This window comes from Narcine bancroftii, chromosome 5 (genome assembly GCF_036971445.1).
Source record: "Narcine bancroftii isolate sNarBan1 chromosome 5, sNarBan1.hap1, whole genome shotgun sequence".
NCBI lineage: Eukaryota > Metazoa > Chordata > Chondrichthyes > Torpediniformes > Narcinidae > Narcine > Narcine bancroftii.
Genome location: NC_091473.1, coordinates 117,712,691 through 117,730,696, shown reverse-complemented (window position 1 = coordinate 117,730,696; position 18,006 = coordinate 117,712,691). Strand labels below are relative to the sequence as shown.

The window sequence follows — 18,006 nt, the reverse complement described above, 5'->3', positions numbered from 1 at the left end:
GGTTCAGGATTGGAGAAGAGCAAATTTCGAAGGAATAAGAAGGGATTTGGGGAGTATTGAGTGGGACAGGATATTTTCAGGTAAGGATGTAAATGAAAAATGGAGGATATTCAAAAAAGAAATTTCGAGGATACAGAGTAGATATGTCCTAGTGAGGATCAAAGGAAAGGCTGGAAGTCATAGGGAGGCTTGGTTTTTGAGGAATATTGGAAATTTGGTTAGGAGAAAAAGGGAGGTGTATAAGAGGTATAAAGAGCAGGGAGCTGAGAGGAGTGTAGAAGGAATCATAAGAAAGAAATTAGAAAGGCCAAAAAAAGGCACGAAGAGGCTTTGGCAGACAGAGTAAAAATAAATCCAAAGGGTTTCTATAGGTACATTAAAAGTAAAAGATTAGTGAGGGATAAAATTGGACCCCTTGTAGATAGTGAGGGTAGGTTGAGTGAGAAGTCAGAGGAAATGGGGGAAATTTTGAATGATTTCTTTGCCTCAGTATTCACTAGGGAAAAAATATTGAACCAGTTGAAGTAAAGAAAAATAGTGGGGAGGTCATGAAGCATATAAGGATAACCGAGGAGGTAGTGATGGCTGTGTTGAAAAAGATAAAGGTGGATAAATCTCCAGGACCGGACAAAATATTCCCAAGGACACTCAGGGAGGCTTGTGGACAGATAGTGGGACCATCAACAGAGATATTTAGGATGTCACTGGTCACGGGGGTAGTGCCAAAGGATTGGAGGGTGGCGCATGTGGTTCCGCTGTTTAAGAAAGGGTCCAAATGTAAACCTGGGAATTATAAGCCCGTGAGTCTAACGTCTGTGGTGGGTAAGTTGATGGAAAGTGTTCTGAAAGATGGTATTTACAAATATTTGGAGGTACAGGGATTGATAGGGAGTAATCAGTATGGTTTTGTCAGGGGTAAATCATGCTTGACAAACCTGATTGAGTTTTTCGAAGGGGTTACAAAAAAGGTTGATGAAGGGAAAGCTGTGGATGTTGTCTATTTAGACTTTAGTAAAGCTTTTGACAAAGTTCCCCACAGGAGGTTACGATTAGGTATAAATAAGGAGGTAGTGAAATGGATTCAGCAGTGGTTGGATGGGAGGTGTCAGAGAGTAGTGGTAGAAAATTGTTTGTCCAATTGGAGGCCGGTGACTAGTGGAGTTCCTCAGGGATCGGTCCTCGGTCCACTATTGTTTTTTATATATATTAACGATCTGGAAGTAGGGGTGGAGAATTGGATAAGTAAGTTTGCGGATGATACAAAGATTGGTGGTGTTGTGGACAGTGAGGAAGATTACCGTAGATTAAAAGGTGATTTAGGAAGGCTGGAGGTGTGGGCTGAGAAAAGGCTGATGGAAAAGTGCAGAGAACAAAACAAAGGACTCTACATCACCTTTGTTGACCTCACCAAAGCCTTCGACACCGTGAGCAGGAAAGGGCTTTGGCAAATACTAGAGCGCATCGGATGTCCCCCAAAGTTCCTCAACATGATTATCCAACTGCACGAAAACCAACAAGGTCGGGTCAGATACAGCAATGAGCTCTCTGAACCCTTCTCCATTAACAATGGCGTGAAGCAAGGCTGTGTTCTCGCACCAACCCTCTTTTCAATCTTCTTCAGCATGATGCTGAACCAAGCCATGAAAGACCCCAACAATGAAGACGCTGTTTACATCCGGTACCGCACGGATGGCAGTCTCTTCAATCTGAGGCGCCTGCAAGCTCACACCAAGACACAAGAGAAACTTGTCCGTGAACTACTCTTTGCAGATGATGCCGCTTTAGTTGCCCATTCAGAGCCAGCTCTTCAGCGCTTGACGTCCTGCTTTGCGGAAACTGCCAAAATGTTTGGCCTGGAAGTCAGCCTGAAGAAAACTGAGGTCCTCCATCAGCCAGCTCCCCACCATGACTACCAGCCCCCCCACATCTCCATCGGGCACACAAAACTCAAAACGGTCAACCAGTTTACCTATCTCGGCTGCACCATTTCATCAGATGCAAGGATCGACAATGAGATAGACAACAGACTCGCCAAGGCAAATAGCGCCTTTGGAAGACTACACAAAAGAGTCTGGAAAAACAACCAACTGAAAAACCTCACAAAGATAAGCGTATACAGAGCCGTTGTCATACCCACACTCCTGTTCGGCTCCGAATCATGGGTCCTCTACCGGCACCACCTACGGCTCCTAGAACGCTTCCACCAGCGTTGTCTCCGCTCCATCCTCAACATCCATTGGAGCGCTCACACCCCTAACGTCGAGGTACTCGAGATGGCAGAGGTCGACAGCATCGAGTCCACGCTGCTGAAGATCCAGCTGCGCTGGATGGGTCACGTCTCCAGAATGGAGGACCATCGCCTTCCCAAGATCATATTATATGGCGAGCTCTCCACTGGCCACCGTGACAGAGGTGCACCAAAGAAAAGGTACAAGGACTGCCTAAAGAAATCTCTTGGTGCCTGCCACATTGACCACCGCCAGTGGGCTGATAACGCCTCAAACCGTGCATCTTGGCGCCTCACAGTTTGGCGGGCAGCAGCCTCCTTTGAAGAAGACCGCAGAGCCCACCTCACTGACAAAAGGCAAAGGAGGAAAAACCCAACACCCAACCCCAACCAACCAATTTTCCCTTGCAACCGCTGCAATCGTGTCTGCCTGTCCCGCATCGGACTGGTCAGCCACAAACGAGCCTGCAGCTGACGTGGACTTTTTACCCCCTCCATAAATCTTCGTCCGCGAAGCCAAGCCAAAGAAAAGAAAGAAAGGAAGGCTGGAGGTGTGGGCTGAGAAAAGGCTGATGGAATTTAATACAGATAAGTGTGAGGTGTTACATTTTGGAAAGGCAAATCTAAATAGGTCATATGCATTAAATGGTAGGCTATTGAGATGTGCAGAGCAACAAAGGGATTTAGGAGTTGTGATAAATAGTACCCTCAAGGCTGATACTCAGGTAGATGGTGTGGTGAAGAAGGCATTTGGAATGTGGCCTTCATAGATCAGAGTATTGAATTCAAGAGTAGGGAGGTTATGATGAAATTGTACAAGGCATTGGTGAGGCCAAATTTGGAGTACTGTGTACAGTTTTGGTCACCAAATTATAGGAAAGATATAAACAAAACAGAGAGAGTGCAGAGAAGGTTCACAAAAATGTTGACAGGATTACAAGGTTTGAGTTACAGGGAAAGGTTGTGTAGACTAGGACTTTTTTCTCTGGAGCGTAGAAGATTGAGGGGGGACTTGATAGATCTTGATAAGATTTTAAAAGGGACAGAGTAAATGTGGATAGGTTTTTTCAATTAAGAGTGGGGGAGATTCAAACTAGAGGGCATGGTTTAAGATTGAAGGGGGAAAATTATAAGGGGAACATGAGGGTAAATTTCTTTACGCAAAGGGTGGTAGGGATGTGGAATGAGCTTCCGGCAGACGTGGTTGAGGCGGGATCATTGGTTACATTTAATGAAGACTAGATAGTTACATGGAGAGGAGAGGACTGGAGGGGTATGGACCAGGTGCTGGTCAGTGGGACTAGGAGGGTGGGGGTTTGTTACGGCATGGACTAGTAGGGCCGAACTGGCCTGTTCTGTGCTGTAAGTGGTTATATGGTTATATGATAGTCCCTGCTTGTCATAAAAGATACGTTGCAGAAATAAATTTCTTAGTATAACCTCATATTTTCTAAGACAAGATTTGGAGAATAGAGAAGTACTCGACACTCTTATCATCACCATGTTCTATCTCATGGAATCAGGTTATTCAAAATTTTTTAGTTGAAAGGATAACTTCAGCATTTCTGCCCACATAATGAAATACATTCTGGATGAACAACATCTGCATTTCCTCCTCCAACTTACCAAAATAAATAATGGATAGTGAATTGCAGGTATTGTCTCACACAAAGCAGAAAGTTTTTTAGTTATGGCACTATCGTTGGGGTCCATAAAATGTCATCGCAAAAAAAAGTGAGATCGCATAGTATTACAGGTTGACTCAGAGTTAGAGAAGTGGGGGTAGTTTCACAATTGTGACACATTACCAGAAGGCAGGAATTTGGGGCATCTCCGAGCAACACTGACATATTGATGGGGCTGTGCCCCGTTGAAGGTGGGTGGGGCAGGGTCCATGTCAAGGGGGAGGGGCATCCACAGGCACTGCCCACCCCAATATGGCCACTGCCATCCATGGCCGTCAGACCCACTCCATTCCCTCCTGCGACAGTAGTGTCTAAGTTAACACACGCTAGCTATTCTCCACCCTCCCAAGGCTGCGTCACTAGCGTGCATCAACCTAGACGCTACTGACACAATGTCAGAGGAGCGAATGGCGTTAATGACAGGTAGGTCCTGGCTAGCACTACTCCCCCCGCCCAATCAACAGGTAAGGTCTCTGCTAGAAACATCCCCTCACCCCAGTCAACAGGTAGGGCCCAGCTAGCACCCATCCCCCTGCTGAATGAGCCCCCCTCTAACTTGCTAATCCCCCCCCCCCAACATACATTCTGACACTGACCCTGGCGTGGGGGAGTAATGGGGAACCCAAATCCACCTGTGGGGGAGGAGGAGTAGTGGGGAACCTGCTTCAGTGGCTCCGGACTGATTCAGTGTCCTTATCTGCTGAACCCGAACCGCATTGTGTAAACCTTCCAATTGCTGGGGCGAATGTCGAGAGTTGGTTGTGACTTCTGTTTCCGAACGCTCTTCATCCCCAGTATTTCGCTGTCGCTTCGAGTGTCTCCGCAAAGTTTGTACTCACAGAGCCATCTTTAAAATATTGAGTGATTTCTCCACCATCAAAAATATTTGTTTGATCCACTGAGAATGTAGGTCATCTTGCAATAACAAAATAAACATTACTTACCCTAATCATTTAGATGTGCCACTTTTGGTGCATGCGCTATAGGTCGGCCATCCCTGATACCGCATCTTTTAAAATGGGCTCACTTAATGTCCTATCTCAAAGAACAGAACATAGACGTTAAGTGGGGCATACCTTGTATATATCAGGGTCCAGTGACCCATCACACTATATCCGAATTTGCGAAATCAAGGCGCGTAAAATCGGGGTTTCACTGTACCAGCTAATTAAGTTGTTTTGTGGATGGTGGAGAAACTGAGGATGTGACAGTTTTCTGCATCAAGCATCACTTGCCATTTAATGCAGGAAATTGTTCAAAGTTACTGCAAGTATGCCTTTTGTAAAATTTGTTCCATCCAAGTACATTTTAGTTTTAAGATGGGTCCAGACATGCAGACATCCAAACGAAACATCACAATAATAAATTATTTTACTGATAATATTGCCATTTCCCCCAGATTTCATTCAAAAACAACCCTAGCTTGAACTGCACTTTCGAGTCACTAAGGATGGCTTTCATTAATCGCATGAAGTCAGTAAAGGGAGATGAGAATGGGGTGGGAGAGCCTCTCCCACTCTGATGATGTAGCAATGAAAAGGTGAGTGGATAGGTTGTGTTTTGGATGCTGTGTTTTGGATGCTGTGTTATTCTGTGCGTAAGTAAGAACTATATTTCCCATCATGCAATGCATGCATTTGGGCAGAAATGGGAAGTGACATACAATGGGGGTTGTCATTGGAAGTCAGTTGAAGCAGAAAGTCCATTAAGTATTAAACCCACATAAACTATTTGTTCTTGAAAGGACAAGCATAAAATGGTGTCAGAAGCATCTGAGTAAGAGAAGATAATAGTTCGTAAGCATGGATGAATTAAGTCCTGCCACATCGATGCAGTTTACCAGCAAACTGACTAATAATTGGGAAGGCTTCAAACAGCGATTCAACATTTATTTAAAAGCTAATGGAGCAGGAAAGACCAATGGAAAACAGAAAGCATCTATGTTTCTGCATCTGATAGATGAATATGCCTTGGACATAACAGTTTTCAAATTGATGAGGCATCTTTCATGATGACAAAACTTGAGGAGCATTTTGTTTTAAGTAAAAAGTCACGTTTGAGGGATTCAAGTTTTTTTCTCTTGTGACCAGAGCTTTGACCAATACTTAGCCGAGTTTCACACACTTAGTAAGTCGTGTGGATTTGGGGATTTGAAAAAAACCCACTCCTTAGGGACAGAATAGTTTGTGGAATCCCAGATAATGGACTTAGAGAAAGACCGTTGCATGAAAAAGATTTGACTCTGGTAAAGGCTGTGAATATGTGTAGGGCAACAGAGACCACACAAGCACAAGTTAAGGAGCTGCACAGGACAACAGTATACGTGATGAAAAAAAATAAGCAGAGCACCACGAGTTTCCCAAAGCAACGGCAAATGCAGCAGATGTAGAGGTAGACCTAATCCAAATATGTGTCCTTTCTATGGAAAGTCCTGCAATAAATGCGGGAAGAAAAATTATTTTACAAAGTGCTGCAAAGCAGGGGACAAGAGATATGTATACACCGTGGATAAAGAAATGGAGGAATTCTTCCTGGATTCACTACAGACTATTGCTGGCAAAACAGAATGGATCGTTCCAGTGACTGTGAATGAGACAGTAATTCCATTTAAGCTTGACACTGGAGCCCAGGTGAACCTGTTATCGATTAATGATTACAAGACGTTCACTGTAAATAGCAAGATTTATCCCATGAAATTAAAAGTGACAGGCTACAGTGGAGAGAATTTTCCAGTAAAGGGAGGCTGCATGGTGACTTTCAAACACAGAGGGAAGCATCTAAGATCACAGCTACTGATTATAGAGAGTACAGGCAATATTCGGTCTGTGTGCATATGAAGAGCTCGACCTGGTGAAAAGAGTTTTCATAGTGGATTCACAGACTGAAGATAAGCACACAACACTTACAGAAGAAAGGATAACTATATTGGAGAAGTGGTACCTTGATGTAGAGAGAGTATCAACCATATGCTTAAGTCCTCCCACACCGATGTAGTTTACTGGTAATCTGGCAATTTGATGACTGACAAACTGGAAAATGAGTTGGCAAATAAGGATGCCTTCATACGCCAGCTGGAAGACTAAAAAAAAGATAGTTATAGGAACGTCTGGAACTGGCTGAACAAAAAGTGCAGCAAACAATGGAGTGAGCAGAAATGTGACCAGAAGTAGAAGCTGAACTTGCCTCGTGAATTGCAGCTCTGACAAAGGCTGAAGTGTGGCCTGGCAGCTAAGAAGAAGGTTTGAGCTATTTAGAGACTCAGCTTGTCTCCCATGAGTGACTTCAGCTGCATCTAAAAGAAAGAATGACTGCATTAGAGGATAAGACTATATCGCTAGGAGAATCTGAACTCAAGAAAACAATTTGAGGGGTCTTTTCATGATAAGGAATTGGAAAATGCAAACTGATGCACAAAAACTGAAGTCATCGAAACTGAAGGCTTTTATTTGCAAGAGATGGACAGCATCCCTGTGATGCTCACTCACACGGACCCGGAGTCGAACTGAGGGCAGGCTTATGGCATGACAGCCTTTATGAAGAAGAAAGGGGAGGAGTCATGAGCCAGCCAGTGAGAGCAGGGTCAAACAGGAAAGGTCATGTAATTTAGATATAATGAATATGTACAATAGTGGTTTCACCACACAAATTTCAAAGCTTAAAGGAGCCACCACACTATCAGGGAGAGGAATTGGTAGCTGTGACGTCCACTGCAGCAGCTGTGGCCAAGATCGTGAAGTCTGGAATGAAGCTCAGAGTTGTATAATGGATATGCTGAAGCCCAAGATCAATTGCCATTGGAAAATAGAAAAATAAGAGTGTGAATAAATATTTGGATGACATTGTGAATGAAGTGGAAATGAAAGCTCTGCTTCTGAGGCACTAACATGAACTTGAGCAAAATCGGTGGCAAATCTCTTGGCTAAATTAGAAGATGCTATGAAGTAAATTCGCCGTTTACAAAAATGCATTGATGAGGTGAATAATCCTGCTTCATACATAACAGGGAGAATCAGAGATACAAAATGCAAATGTCAGATTTTTCACAGCAGAATAGGCTGCTTTTGATGGAACTAGAAGATGCGCAAGGAAATCCCATTTTATGTGAAAATGACGTTGGTTCTGCTGACATCAGCAGTTCCTCTGAAGTGATTTCTCAGCATCTGGCGACCTATTGTAATACTGAGAGACTGCAACATCAAAATCAATAGCTACTTGTAACTGTTTGTGAACTTGCTGTTGAACAGGAACATCTTCACGGATTTCTGAACTTCAGCTGAAGCCTGTAGGTGCCCTGAATGAACTTTGTGAAGCCAGAAGTCATCAGATGCAGCTGGTGGAAAGAGACTGATCATGGAATATAGATATTTCTGTTATGTAGACAGAGAATTGTGTTTGTTTTTCTTTAAAGGGCAAAGATGTGTTATGATGTGTGTAAATAAGAATTACATTTCCCAGCATGCCATGCGTGCGGTTGGGCAGAAACAGGAAGTGATATATGACGGGGGTTGTCGTTGGAAGTCGTTTGAAGCAGCTCAAGGAAAATAAAGTCGGTTACATGTTAAACCCACGTAAAGTTGTGCTTGAAAGAACATGCTGGTTCTAAATAAACTTTTGGCATTTGCATATTAGTGAGAAATCTTCAGTGAACAAAGGTCATTAAATTGCCTTTGACATTCTGAGGGTGGGGGGGGGGGATGTTGGGAGCTGTTTCAAACATTTCATCTTCATGTTGAGTCAATATAGTCCTATCTCCAGGTCACATCTTGAATATGCACAGCAGCTGGGCTCGGGGAAGGACTGGAGAGAAAGGAAGGTATTGGAAGAGTTACTGTGTTGTGAAATAAGTCCCAAACACAACAAGGAGGTTAGAATTGTAGTTGTGTTCCACACTTTATTCATTAAAAAAGCACTGAAATTTTTGACACAGTTATATAAAATGGTAGTAGCATTACATAAATAGTATTAAATTTCATATTTTTTTGTCTTTTTAAGCATCAGATCAAGAGGTTACACAAAAATGAATTGTTGATGAAATTAGATACTTTGTGGCAACGAATACTGAATTAAGCTTTCAGTAGCGCAGAGAGAGGCGACATTTACTAAACACTTTCATATCTCAACAGTAGGTACATCTAGTCAACGTTCTCTATCAGCGCATTTTTCCCCTAAAACTATGACAAACTGACACTGGTACAGTTAACACAAAGACATTCAAAAGAAGTTTTTTTTTGCAATGTAACTGGACCAACAAGATTTACAATTTTTCAAACTCTTCACGGGAAGCAGCTATCTGTAAAATGAAAAACATTGGATGCAGGAACACAACAGAAGAAAAAAAATTAAAACACTTTCTTCCTTGAATGAATGACATTGGAAAGACAACAGCTTTTCATGTTGAAACACTAAATTTTCTTTTTAAATTGTGGTATTAGAACATGATAGGGTTGTTAAGAATGCAGTTTACTTAATGATGTTGAACACGCAGGTTCTAACAAACGAAGCTGAGTGCTACCAGCTCACTTACTTCACAGACACCCATGACTTCTCATGTTTAAACAATGTTATTTTTAAACCACTAAATGCTGTCCCAACAGAGGTACGAGGCAAGTTTAATACCTGTGTGTACTTTCATAAAGTACCAAGACCAAATTCTTTCATCTACACCTAAACTTCAGCTCCTAAAAGTAAAACTTATTTAAAAAAAACAATTTACTCTTGGGAACCAATTCATTTCCAGGGGACAGTACACAAGTAGCTCTGCATAGAGATGTCATCTCCTTCACTCGTTCATACAAACGCACAATGCATGGGGGTAACCTGAGAAATGTGCTCTGCAGTCTCCCTCCTGTTAAAACATTTCCAGCCCACAGTGAATTTCAAGTATCCCATTAATGACATAGAATATTAATTATAAATTAATATACTTTACAATTCTTTCAATAATAGACACATATAATATAATATTTACAGTTTTCATAAATGCTTTTGCTACTTTTGTTTAACATCCCTGAGAATGGTCTCTTCTTTAAGTACCTTCACACACACAAAAACACACGGTGTATGGTCACGTGTGAGTAAGCCATCTCACTAAACTGTTTTGGTGGTGCGTGAGGTTTAGTGTTGCTTTGCTTATACATTATCTTTTAAAAAAAAAATGCATACTCATTCCTTTGCTTTAAAACCTGGCAACTCATGGAGATTAAAGCTGGCTATGGGAGACAGGGAGATAGGGAGAGGGAGAGAGAGAGAGAGAGAGAGAGAGAGAGAGAGAGAGAGAGAGAGAGAGAGAGAGAGAGAGAGCAAGAGAGAGAACAAGTGAGAAAAAGAGAGCTTGATAGAGGTATTTACCTTGTGTACTAGGATTTTGGTTTCGTGGATACACTTGTAAAACATATGAGACTTTGTACAACTTTGTTTTCCATAATCCTTGAGTTTTATGTGCCAGAACGGTTATTTTTGTGGCTGCTGTAACTACTGAACAATGTATAGACTGGTTAATGTTCAAATAAATGCTGACTGGCTCCACTGGTTGTGCCAAGACACAGAGTACCACTCCTAAGAGACAAGATCACAGTTGAACATAAAATAAGAAACAATAAAGGTTTATAAATAGTGCATCAGCCAAAGCGTTCTCGAACAAGCATCATTAATTTTTTCTTTCCCTTATAAATTTGTTTTAAGTTATCTATGAACTGAGCAAACTGTATATGTCCATCCTGTGCCATCAGAAATGTCTCTCTGGCTTTGCTGAGAAATTCAATAAACTCCCCATAGTGCCGTGGGCTGATGTGCGTTAAACGGGAGTGAGTGGTGTTGATGTAAGCACCGATCGTAGCATCCAGGAGCTGACGCAGGGGAGCTTTGTCAGTTGACATCAGTTTACCAGAATTTCGCCGGCCAGGTATACCTGCTAGTCCAGGAGCTGTCATTGTACACCTGCGGAGAATGTCGGATAATACTGTGGCACACTGTACACTCTTAACAACCAATGGGATAATGGCAGCCAGTTCATTTTTACCCAAAGAATGGCTCAAAGCGCATGCCCAGAGAACATCATTGATAGCTGGGTGAGTGTCCTGGTTGTAGGCTAAGTTGAGGTGGGTCATGGCGAGACTGGCAAGTTTGAAGGCCCGTAATGGGTACCCTCTATGTTCCATATATCGAGCTATGGTAAACAATTGGGAATAGGTCATACCCGTAGAAGCTGCATCTATAACAATTTGATAGGCCGTCTCAAAGGCAATATGGTCTTTCTCACACAGTGTTAAAGCAGACAGTGCACAATTCTGTGGGTCCTTCATGGCACATTGAAGAGCAAGGGTACGGGCACAACTTGCCAGTTCCTCCCTTTGCGTGTAGTCCAAGTTCAGCCGAAGAATGGTGTTGTGTGATGTGACAGTAGCTGCCACAATACTAGTTGCTTCAGTTGGAGTGAAGAGCGTGTACCAGCTCTGCAGGATGCTAACTAAAGCTCGAACACCTAAATGGAACAGAAAGACATAACTGTCAGTGAACTGTTCCCTCAATCATTCAGAGACATTTTTTTTCCAGAAAGCATGGCCACCAATTACATCTTTTCTTTTGTCTAAATAGTATTATCAGAAGGCCATAAGAGATTCTGGCCTTGACAAGCCAATCAGGGAAACATTTGAAAAGACAACAGAATGACTATAAAAAGAGTTTGACAAGTTATAGACAGATTGCTTCTTAATGCTATTAATTTTATTAAGCCTATATTAGGCTTTTAAACTGTCCTTCGTTGTTCTACCTGCTGCTGTCAGAGTACTTATTTTATGTAGAACCTACTGTAAGCAGATCAGTAATTGGTGAGTTGTAATCATGGTGGTGTACAGGAAATGAACGCAGCAGCTTGCAGATAAAGGGAGCTTGTATGAGATGTTAGAGAAGAGTGAAATCATTTTCTTTGTAGGAATTAAGACAGTTAACAGCGCATTCTAAATTAATTCACTCCTGTCAAACAAATAATCTGCTCACCAAATAAATAATCATGAACATTATTGAACTATTGGCAATCATGATTTTCCTACCACTTTCCCCACACATTCTTTCCCACTGTTTGGGGGGCACAGTTGGCATAGCTGTAGCGCAACGTCTTTACAGCGCCAGTGATCGGGACAGGGCTTCGAATCCCATGCTGTCTGTAAGGAGTTTGTATATTCTTCCTATGTCTACATGGATTTTTACCAGGGGTTCCAGTTTCCTCCCACCATTCGAAATGTACAGGGGGTGGGGGGGGTGTAGGTTAATTGGGTCTAAAATGAGTAGCGTGGACTCATGGGCCGAAATGGCCTGTAACCATGCTGTATGTTTAAATTTATAAAAATTAAATTTAAATTTTAGGAAATCCTGATAATGTTAATGAAGAGAAATATAGATCATAAACAGTGGTTTTGATTTGTGAAGCATCTGTAACCAAGTTGGAATAGAGTTTGAGTCGGCAGAGAGACAAGATACTGCAGATGCTGGAATCTGGAGCAAAACATAAACTACAGGAAGACTAGCAGGTGAAGCAGCATCTGTGAAGGCAGCTCTTGGATATCTCCTCATGTCTTCCCCTTCAACACCAGGCCTCTGTCCCTTCCACTGTTTCAAGTCCCATTAGATCAGGAGATCACACCTCCACAGGCTCCTTCTGGAGTATCCGAACCCTGCACTGCGGATTCAGATTTCAGATATATTGACAGAGTACATTCATGACATTTACAAACAACCCTGAGATTCTTTTTACTGTGGGCGAGGCACAATTACCACTTGCTGGCAGTTCAAAAAAAAACTGGACACAATGTACACTTGTAAACAAATAATGAAATGTAAATAACTGTCTGTGCAATAGAGAGAGAAAAAACAAACAATAATGTGCAAAAGTAAGAGTCCTTAAATGAGTCTCTGATTGAGTTTGTTGATGAAGAGTCTGATGGTGGAGGGGTAGCAGCTCTTCCTGAACCTGCTGGTGCAAATCTTGGGACACTTGTACCTCTTTCCTGATGGTAGCAGCGAGAACAGAGCGTGTGGTGGATCCTTGATGATGGCTGCCACTCTCTGACAGCAGCGTTCCCTGTAGATGCATTTGATGGTGGGCAGGGTTTTGCCTGTGATATCCTGGGCTGTGTCCACTACCTTTTGCAAGACTTTTCCCTCAGCGGTATTGGTGTCCCCATACAGCCTGTGTGATGCAGCTTGTCAGCACCCTTTCCGCCACACAACTGTAGACATTTGCCAGAGTTTCTGGTGCCATATCAAACCTTCATAAAACTCCTGAGGAAGTCGAGGCACTGAAGGAAGTAGAGGCACTGAATTGCTTTCTTCACAATGCCATTAGTGTGTTGGGTCCAGGAAAGATCCTCTGAGATAGAGACTCCCGAGAACTTAAATTTGCTCACCCTCTCCACCTCTAATCACTGGATCCTACACATCTCTTAGTCAGGTCCACAAATATCACTGCCCTGGCAGGTCCATTGTTTCTGTCTGTTCTTGTCCCACCAAATGGATCAGGATCAGAATTTATTGTCATGAACATGTCGTGAAATTTGTTATTTTTGCGGAAGCATCACAGTTCAAACATTGCTATAAATTACATTTTAAATAAATAAATTAGAGCAAAAGAAGAGAAAGTGAGGTAGTGTCTGTGTTAATTGTCCATTTAGAAATCTATTGGCAGAGGGAAAGAAGTTGTCTGTGCTGGTGGGTGTTCATCTTCAGTCTCCTGTGCCTCCTTCTTGATGGTAGTGATCAGCCATGATCTGTAAAATTGCGGTGCTGGCTCAATGGGCCGAAGGGCCTACTCCAGCTCCTTTTGTCTATTGTCTATAATACTGTGAAGAGGGCATGGCCTGGGTGGTGAGGGTCCTTGAGGATAGAGGCTGCTTTCTTAAGTCACCACCTCTTGTAGATCTCCTCGATAGAAGGAAGACCGATTCTCATGATGGCGCTGGCTGAGTTCACAAAACTCCTTTTTTTCCCTGTCCTGTGCATCAACACCTCCATACCAGACAATGATTCAACCAACCAGAATTCTTTACATGTTTTCCACCTGTACAAATTTGCAAGTTTTTGGTGACATACCACATCTCCTCAAACACCTTACAAAGTATTGCTGTTGGCGAACCCTTTTTGTGATTGCATTGACAAGGAATGCCCAGGATAGGTCTTCAAAGATTTTGACACCCAGGAATTTGAAGTTCTACTGCTGACCCCTCAATCAAGACAGGTTTGTTTCTCCTGATTTTCCCCTCCTAAAGACCACAATCACCTTTTTGGTTTTGCTAATGTTGAGTGCCAAGCTATTGATGTTGTAACACCACTCATCTCGCTAATCTATCTCCCTCCTGTACGCTTCCTTGTTGCTATCTGTGATTCTTCCAATGACCATGATATCATTCGCAAATTTGTAGATAACATTTGAATTGTGCTGAGCCGCACAATCATGGGTGTGGAGAGAGTAGAGCAGTGGGCTAAGCATGCATCTTTGAGGTGCATCTATTGATTGTCAGCGAGGAGGAGACGTTGTTTCCGATTCGTACCGACTGCTGTCTTCCAATGAAGAAGTGAAGGATCCAGTTGCAGATGGGGGTGAGGAGGTCCAGGTTTTGGAGCTTATTGACTAGCACTGAGTGCTTGATGGTATTGAAAGCTGAGCTGCATTTGGTGAAGAACGTGTGTGTTGCTGTCGTCCAGGTGATGCAGAGTGTAGGGCTAGAGATATTGGATCTGCTGTGGAGCAATTGCGATAGTAGGTGAATTGCAGTGGGTCCAGATATTTACTGAGGTACGAGTTAATTCTGGGCACGACCAACCTCTCAAAACATTTCATCACAGAAGATATGAGTACTATTGGCCGATAGTTATTGAGGCAGCTCACTCTGATGTCTTTTTTAAGCAGGTGGGAACCTCCAATTGCAGCATTGAGAGATTGAAAATGTTTGTGAACACTAGCTAGTAGGTTGGTACAGAATTTTACTACGCTGCTAGACATGCCATTTGGGGATGACAACCTTGTGAGGGTTCACCCTCTTGAAGGATGACCTGATGTTCACCTCAGAGGCAGATATCATCAGCTTCTACAGGGATTCTTGTAGGCACCGGAGAGTTTTCCTTATCAAAGTGTAATGGTTAGCGCAACACCTTTACAACAGCAGCGATCAGGACCGGGGTTCAAATCTTGCACTGTCTGTAAGGAGCTGTACCTTCTCCCCACGTTTGCGTGGGTTTTCCGTGTGGGCCCCGGTTTCCTTCCACCATTCGAAACGTACCAGGGCTGAAAGTTGGGTGGCACAGATTCATGGGCCAAAATAGCCAGTTACCATGTGGTATGTCTAAACTTGAATCTAAATTAAATAAAATTCAGCTCATCTAATAGTGAAGCATCACAGCCATTTATGGTGTTTGGCCTCACTTTGTAAGGTGTAATGGCCTGCAATCCCTGCCATAGCTGTCAAATATCTGATTCTGTCTTGAGCATCCCTCGGAATAGCCTCTTAGCTGCTGAGATGGCCAGCCGCAGGTCGTAATTAGACTTCGCATAGACATCTGGATCACCAGTCTTAAACACTATCGATCTTGCCCTCAGCGATCTCTTCATAACTTGATTCTATCCTGTCTCCCTTTATCTAATCTCTTCCTATCTACATCTGGAACTCTTCCCATGGCCTCCATCATTTTGATAACTTCCAATTTCTTGCTCTTAAATGCCTCATTTTTACTGTGAATGCCCAGTCTCAGTGCACCTGCATCCCCCTTCAGGAAGGCTATTGGGGCTCTCTGCTTATTTCTGGAACAAAGACCCAACCACTTCCCTTCCCTGAAAAATCTTAAATCTCTGGCAGAACCTGTTCTTAACCTTAACAACTTCTCTTTCAATTCCTCCCACTTTCTACAAATGAAAGGGGTAGCCATGGGCACTCATACAAGCCCCAGCTATGCTGGTCTTTATGTTGGCTAAATGGAATGGTCCTACTTGGACATCGCTGCCCAACTCTTTCTCCTCTATATCAACAAATTCATTGGTGTTGCCTCTTGCACGCATGTGGAACTCATCAATTTTAATCAGCTTTGCCACAACTTTCACGCTGACGTCAAATTCACCTGGGCTATCTCTGATACTTCCCTTCCTTCTCTGCACATCTCCATCTCAGGGGAAAAAGTAATCACTGATATAAACCGACAAATTCCCACAGCCACCTCGACTACACCTGCCTTTTAAAAGGATGCCTTTCTCTTTCTCACAGTTCCTCTCCCATTGCTGCATCTGTTCTCAAGTCATTTTCTGTTCTACGACTTCTGAAACACCCTCATGCGCATTTCCTCCATTACCAGCACGCCTGTTCTCATTCCCCTTTCCCCAAACGGAACAGCGTTACCTTAGTCCTCACTTTCATCCCACTAGTTACTGCATCATCTTCCCCTCTCTCCCCTTTCTGCTTTCCAGGGGACCCTGGTTCACTCAGCCCTTCCCATCTCCATCCACAGGTACTTTCCCCTGCAACCACTGAAGTTGCAACAGTTGTCCTTTTACTTCCTCTCTCACCACCACCAGGGACCTAAACATATTTTCTAGGTGAGGCAGAGATTCACATTCACCTCTTCTAACCTGGTCTATTGCATTTAGAGCTTGCAATGTGGCCTCCTCTACATCTGTGAGACAGCTCAGACCAGGCCACCATTTTGCAGAGAACCTACACTCTGCCTGCATTGGTCACCTTGATCTTCTGGTTAAATATCATTTCAACTCTCCTCCCCCATCCACAGAGTACTGCCCATCCTTGACCTTATCCCTGCAACGCCAAATACAGATGAGAAAAACAGTACTTGGTATTGAACTTTAATAGGCTTCTGCCAATGGTATGAACATTACATTTTCTAATTTCAGGTAATGCACATCTAGTGTTCCTGTCCCACTTCCACCAGTCTACACAAGTTCCCTCTCCATTTGTACTGTACACCTTTATAATTCCTCCCCCTCCCCCATTATCTAGATTTGTTACACTCCCGACCTAGTTCCACGTACCAATTACCCATATACCCAAACCCCCATGTTAATCCTTCCACACCATCTGACTTCCAACCATCCCTTATATGATCCATTTATCATCACCCATTGTCTCTATCTTGACCTTGCCCACCTGGTTCTATCGGCCTAATCTTATCTCTTTCCACTTATTGTCTATCAGCCTCTGTCTCACCCCTCCCTCTCTCCCCATTGCACTCTCAGTTCTAATGCAAAATCTCAACCTGAAACATTGACCATCCCTTTGCCTCCACAGATGCTGAAGTTTATTTTTGGATTGAGTTAACTGTTAAGGATACTAAAATGAGCATTTTGGCAGTACATTAATTTCAGATAGGAATGTTTTGTTTTATTTAAATTGTGTACAGTGACAATATAATGTGTTTTTAAGCAATTTTATAAAAGAATAGAAAACAATTTGAATCAAGTAAATATTCTGCCATTTCTTTGGAAATCTCTCCCCTCAAATTTGAATAAATGATAAACGTTGAACTGATAAAATACTTGAACGAGGGTCTTGTAAACTTTATTGCAATGATTCAGAATCATTGCAAGAATTTATTGTCGAGAACAATTCATGAACTTCGGTGTTTCTGCTGCAGCGTCGTAGAGCAAACATTCATATTATAACCATCTTAAAATATTACTATAAAAAATAATAATAAATACAATAATAATAGAGCATGAAAAGTAAGGCAGTGTCTTTGGTTCATTGATTATGTTGCATACCGACTTCCGTGGCACAAGTCACCAACCAGCGCACCATTTCCCTGCGCCGCCAATTCAAGGTCGACAGAGTCATCCGCATCACCTGTGCAAAACCAAATAAATCGGAGAATTTCATCTTGCATTACATCTTTCCTGTCACCCATAATCCCAAGCTCCATTCTCCAGAGAAGATCTTGGACAGCAGCATCACTTCCGCAATGCTCTAGTCTGGCTCTGTAAAATAACTGCTCTAATCTTCTCTAAAGCTTAAAATACATTTGGGCAGAGTCATGGAGAGAACAGGTTGTGAAGGATATGCATCAAGAAGGCACCTTGTTTACCTTGATGAGTTGAGCCAGGGG

The 18,006-nt window shown here is 42.7% G+C and overlaps 1 protein-coding gene and 1 long non-coding RNA gene across 2 annotated transcripts in view; both read right to left on the bottom strand.

The window, feature by feature from the left end:
- The window catches only part of LOC138763903 (uncharacterized), an 82,896-nt gene extending 75,911 nt beyond the window's left edge, over window positions 1–6,985 (bottom strand). The window contains exon 1 of the long non-coding RNA XR_011357882.1: window positions 6,853–6,985. This is a non-coding gene — a long non-coding RNA (uncharacterized lncRNA). The remainder of the gene's footprint in view (window positions 1–6,852) is intronic.
- A 1,816-nt stretch (window positions 6,986–8,801) lies between these two features.
- The window catches only part of zswim5 (zinc finger, SWIM-type containing 5), a 335,357-nt gene continuing 326,152 nt past the window's right edge, over window positions 8,802–18,006 (bottom strand). Inside the window, exons 13-14 of the mRNA XM_069938867.1 lie at window positions 17,666–17,747; window positions 8,802–11,392 (exon numbers count right to left, since the gene is read on the bottom strand). Of these exons, the coding sequence (XP_069794968.1) occupies window positions 10,530–11,392; window positions 17,666–17,747 (945 nt within the window). The 3' untranslated portion in view covers window positions 8,802–10,529. The remainder of the gene's footprint in view (window positions 11,393–17,665; window positions 17,748–18,006) is intronic.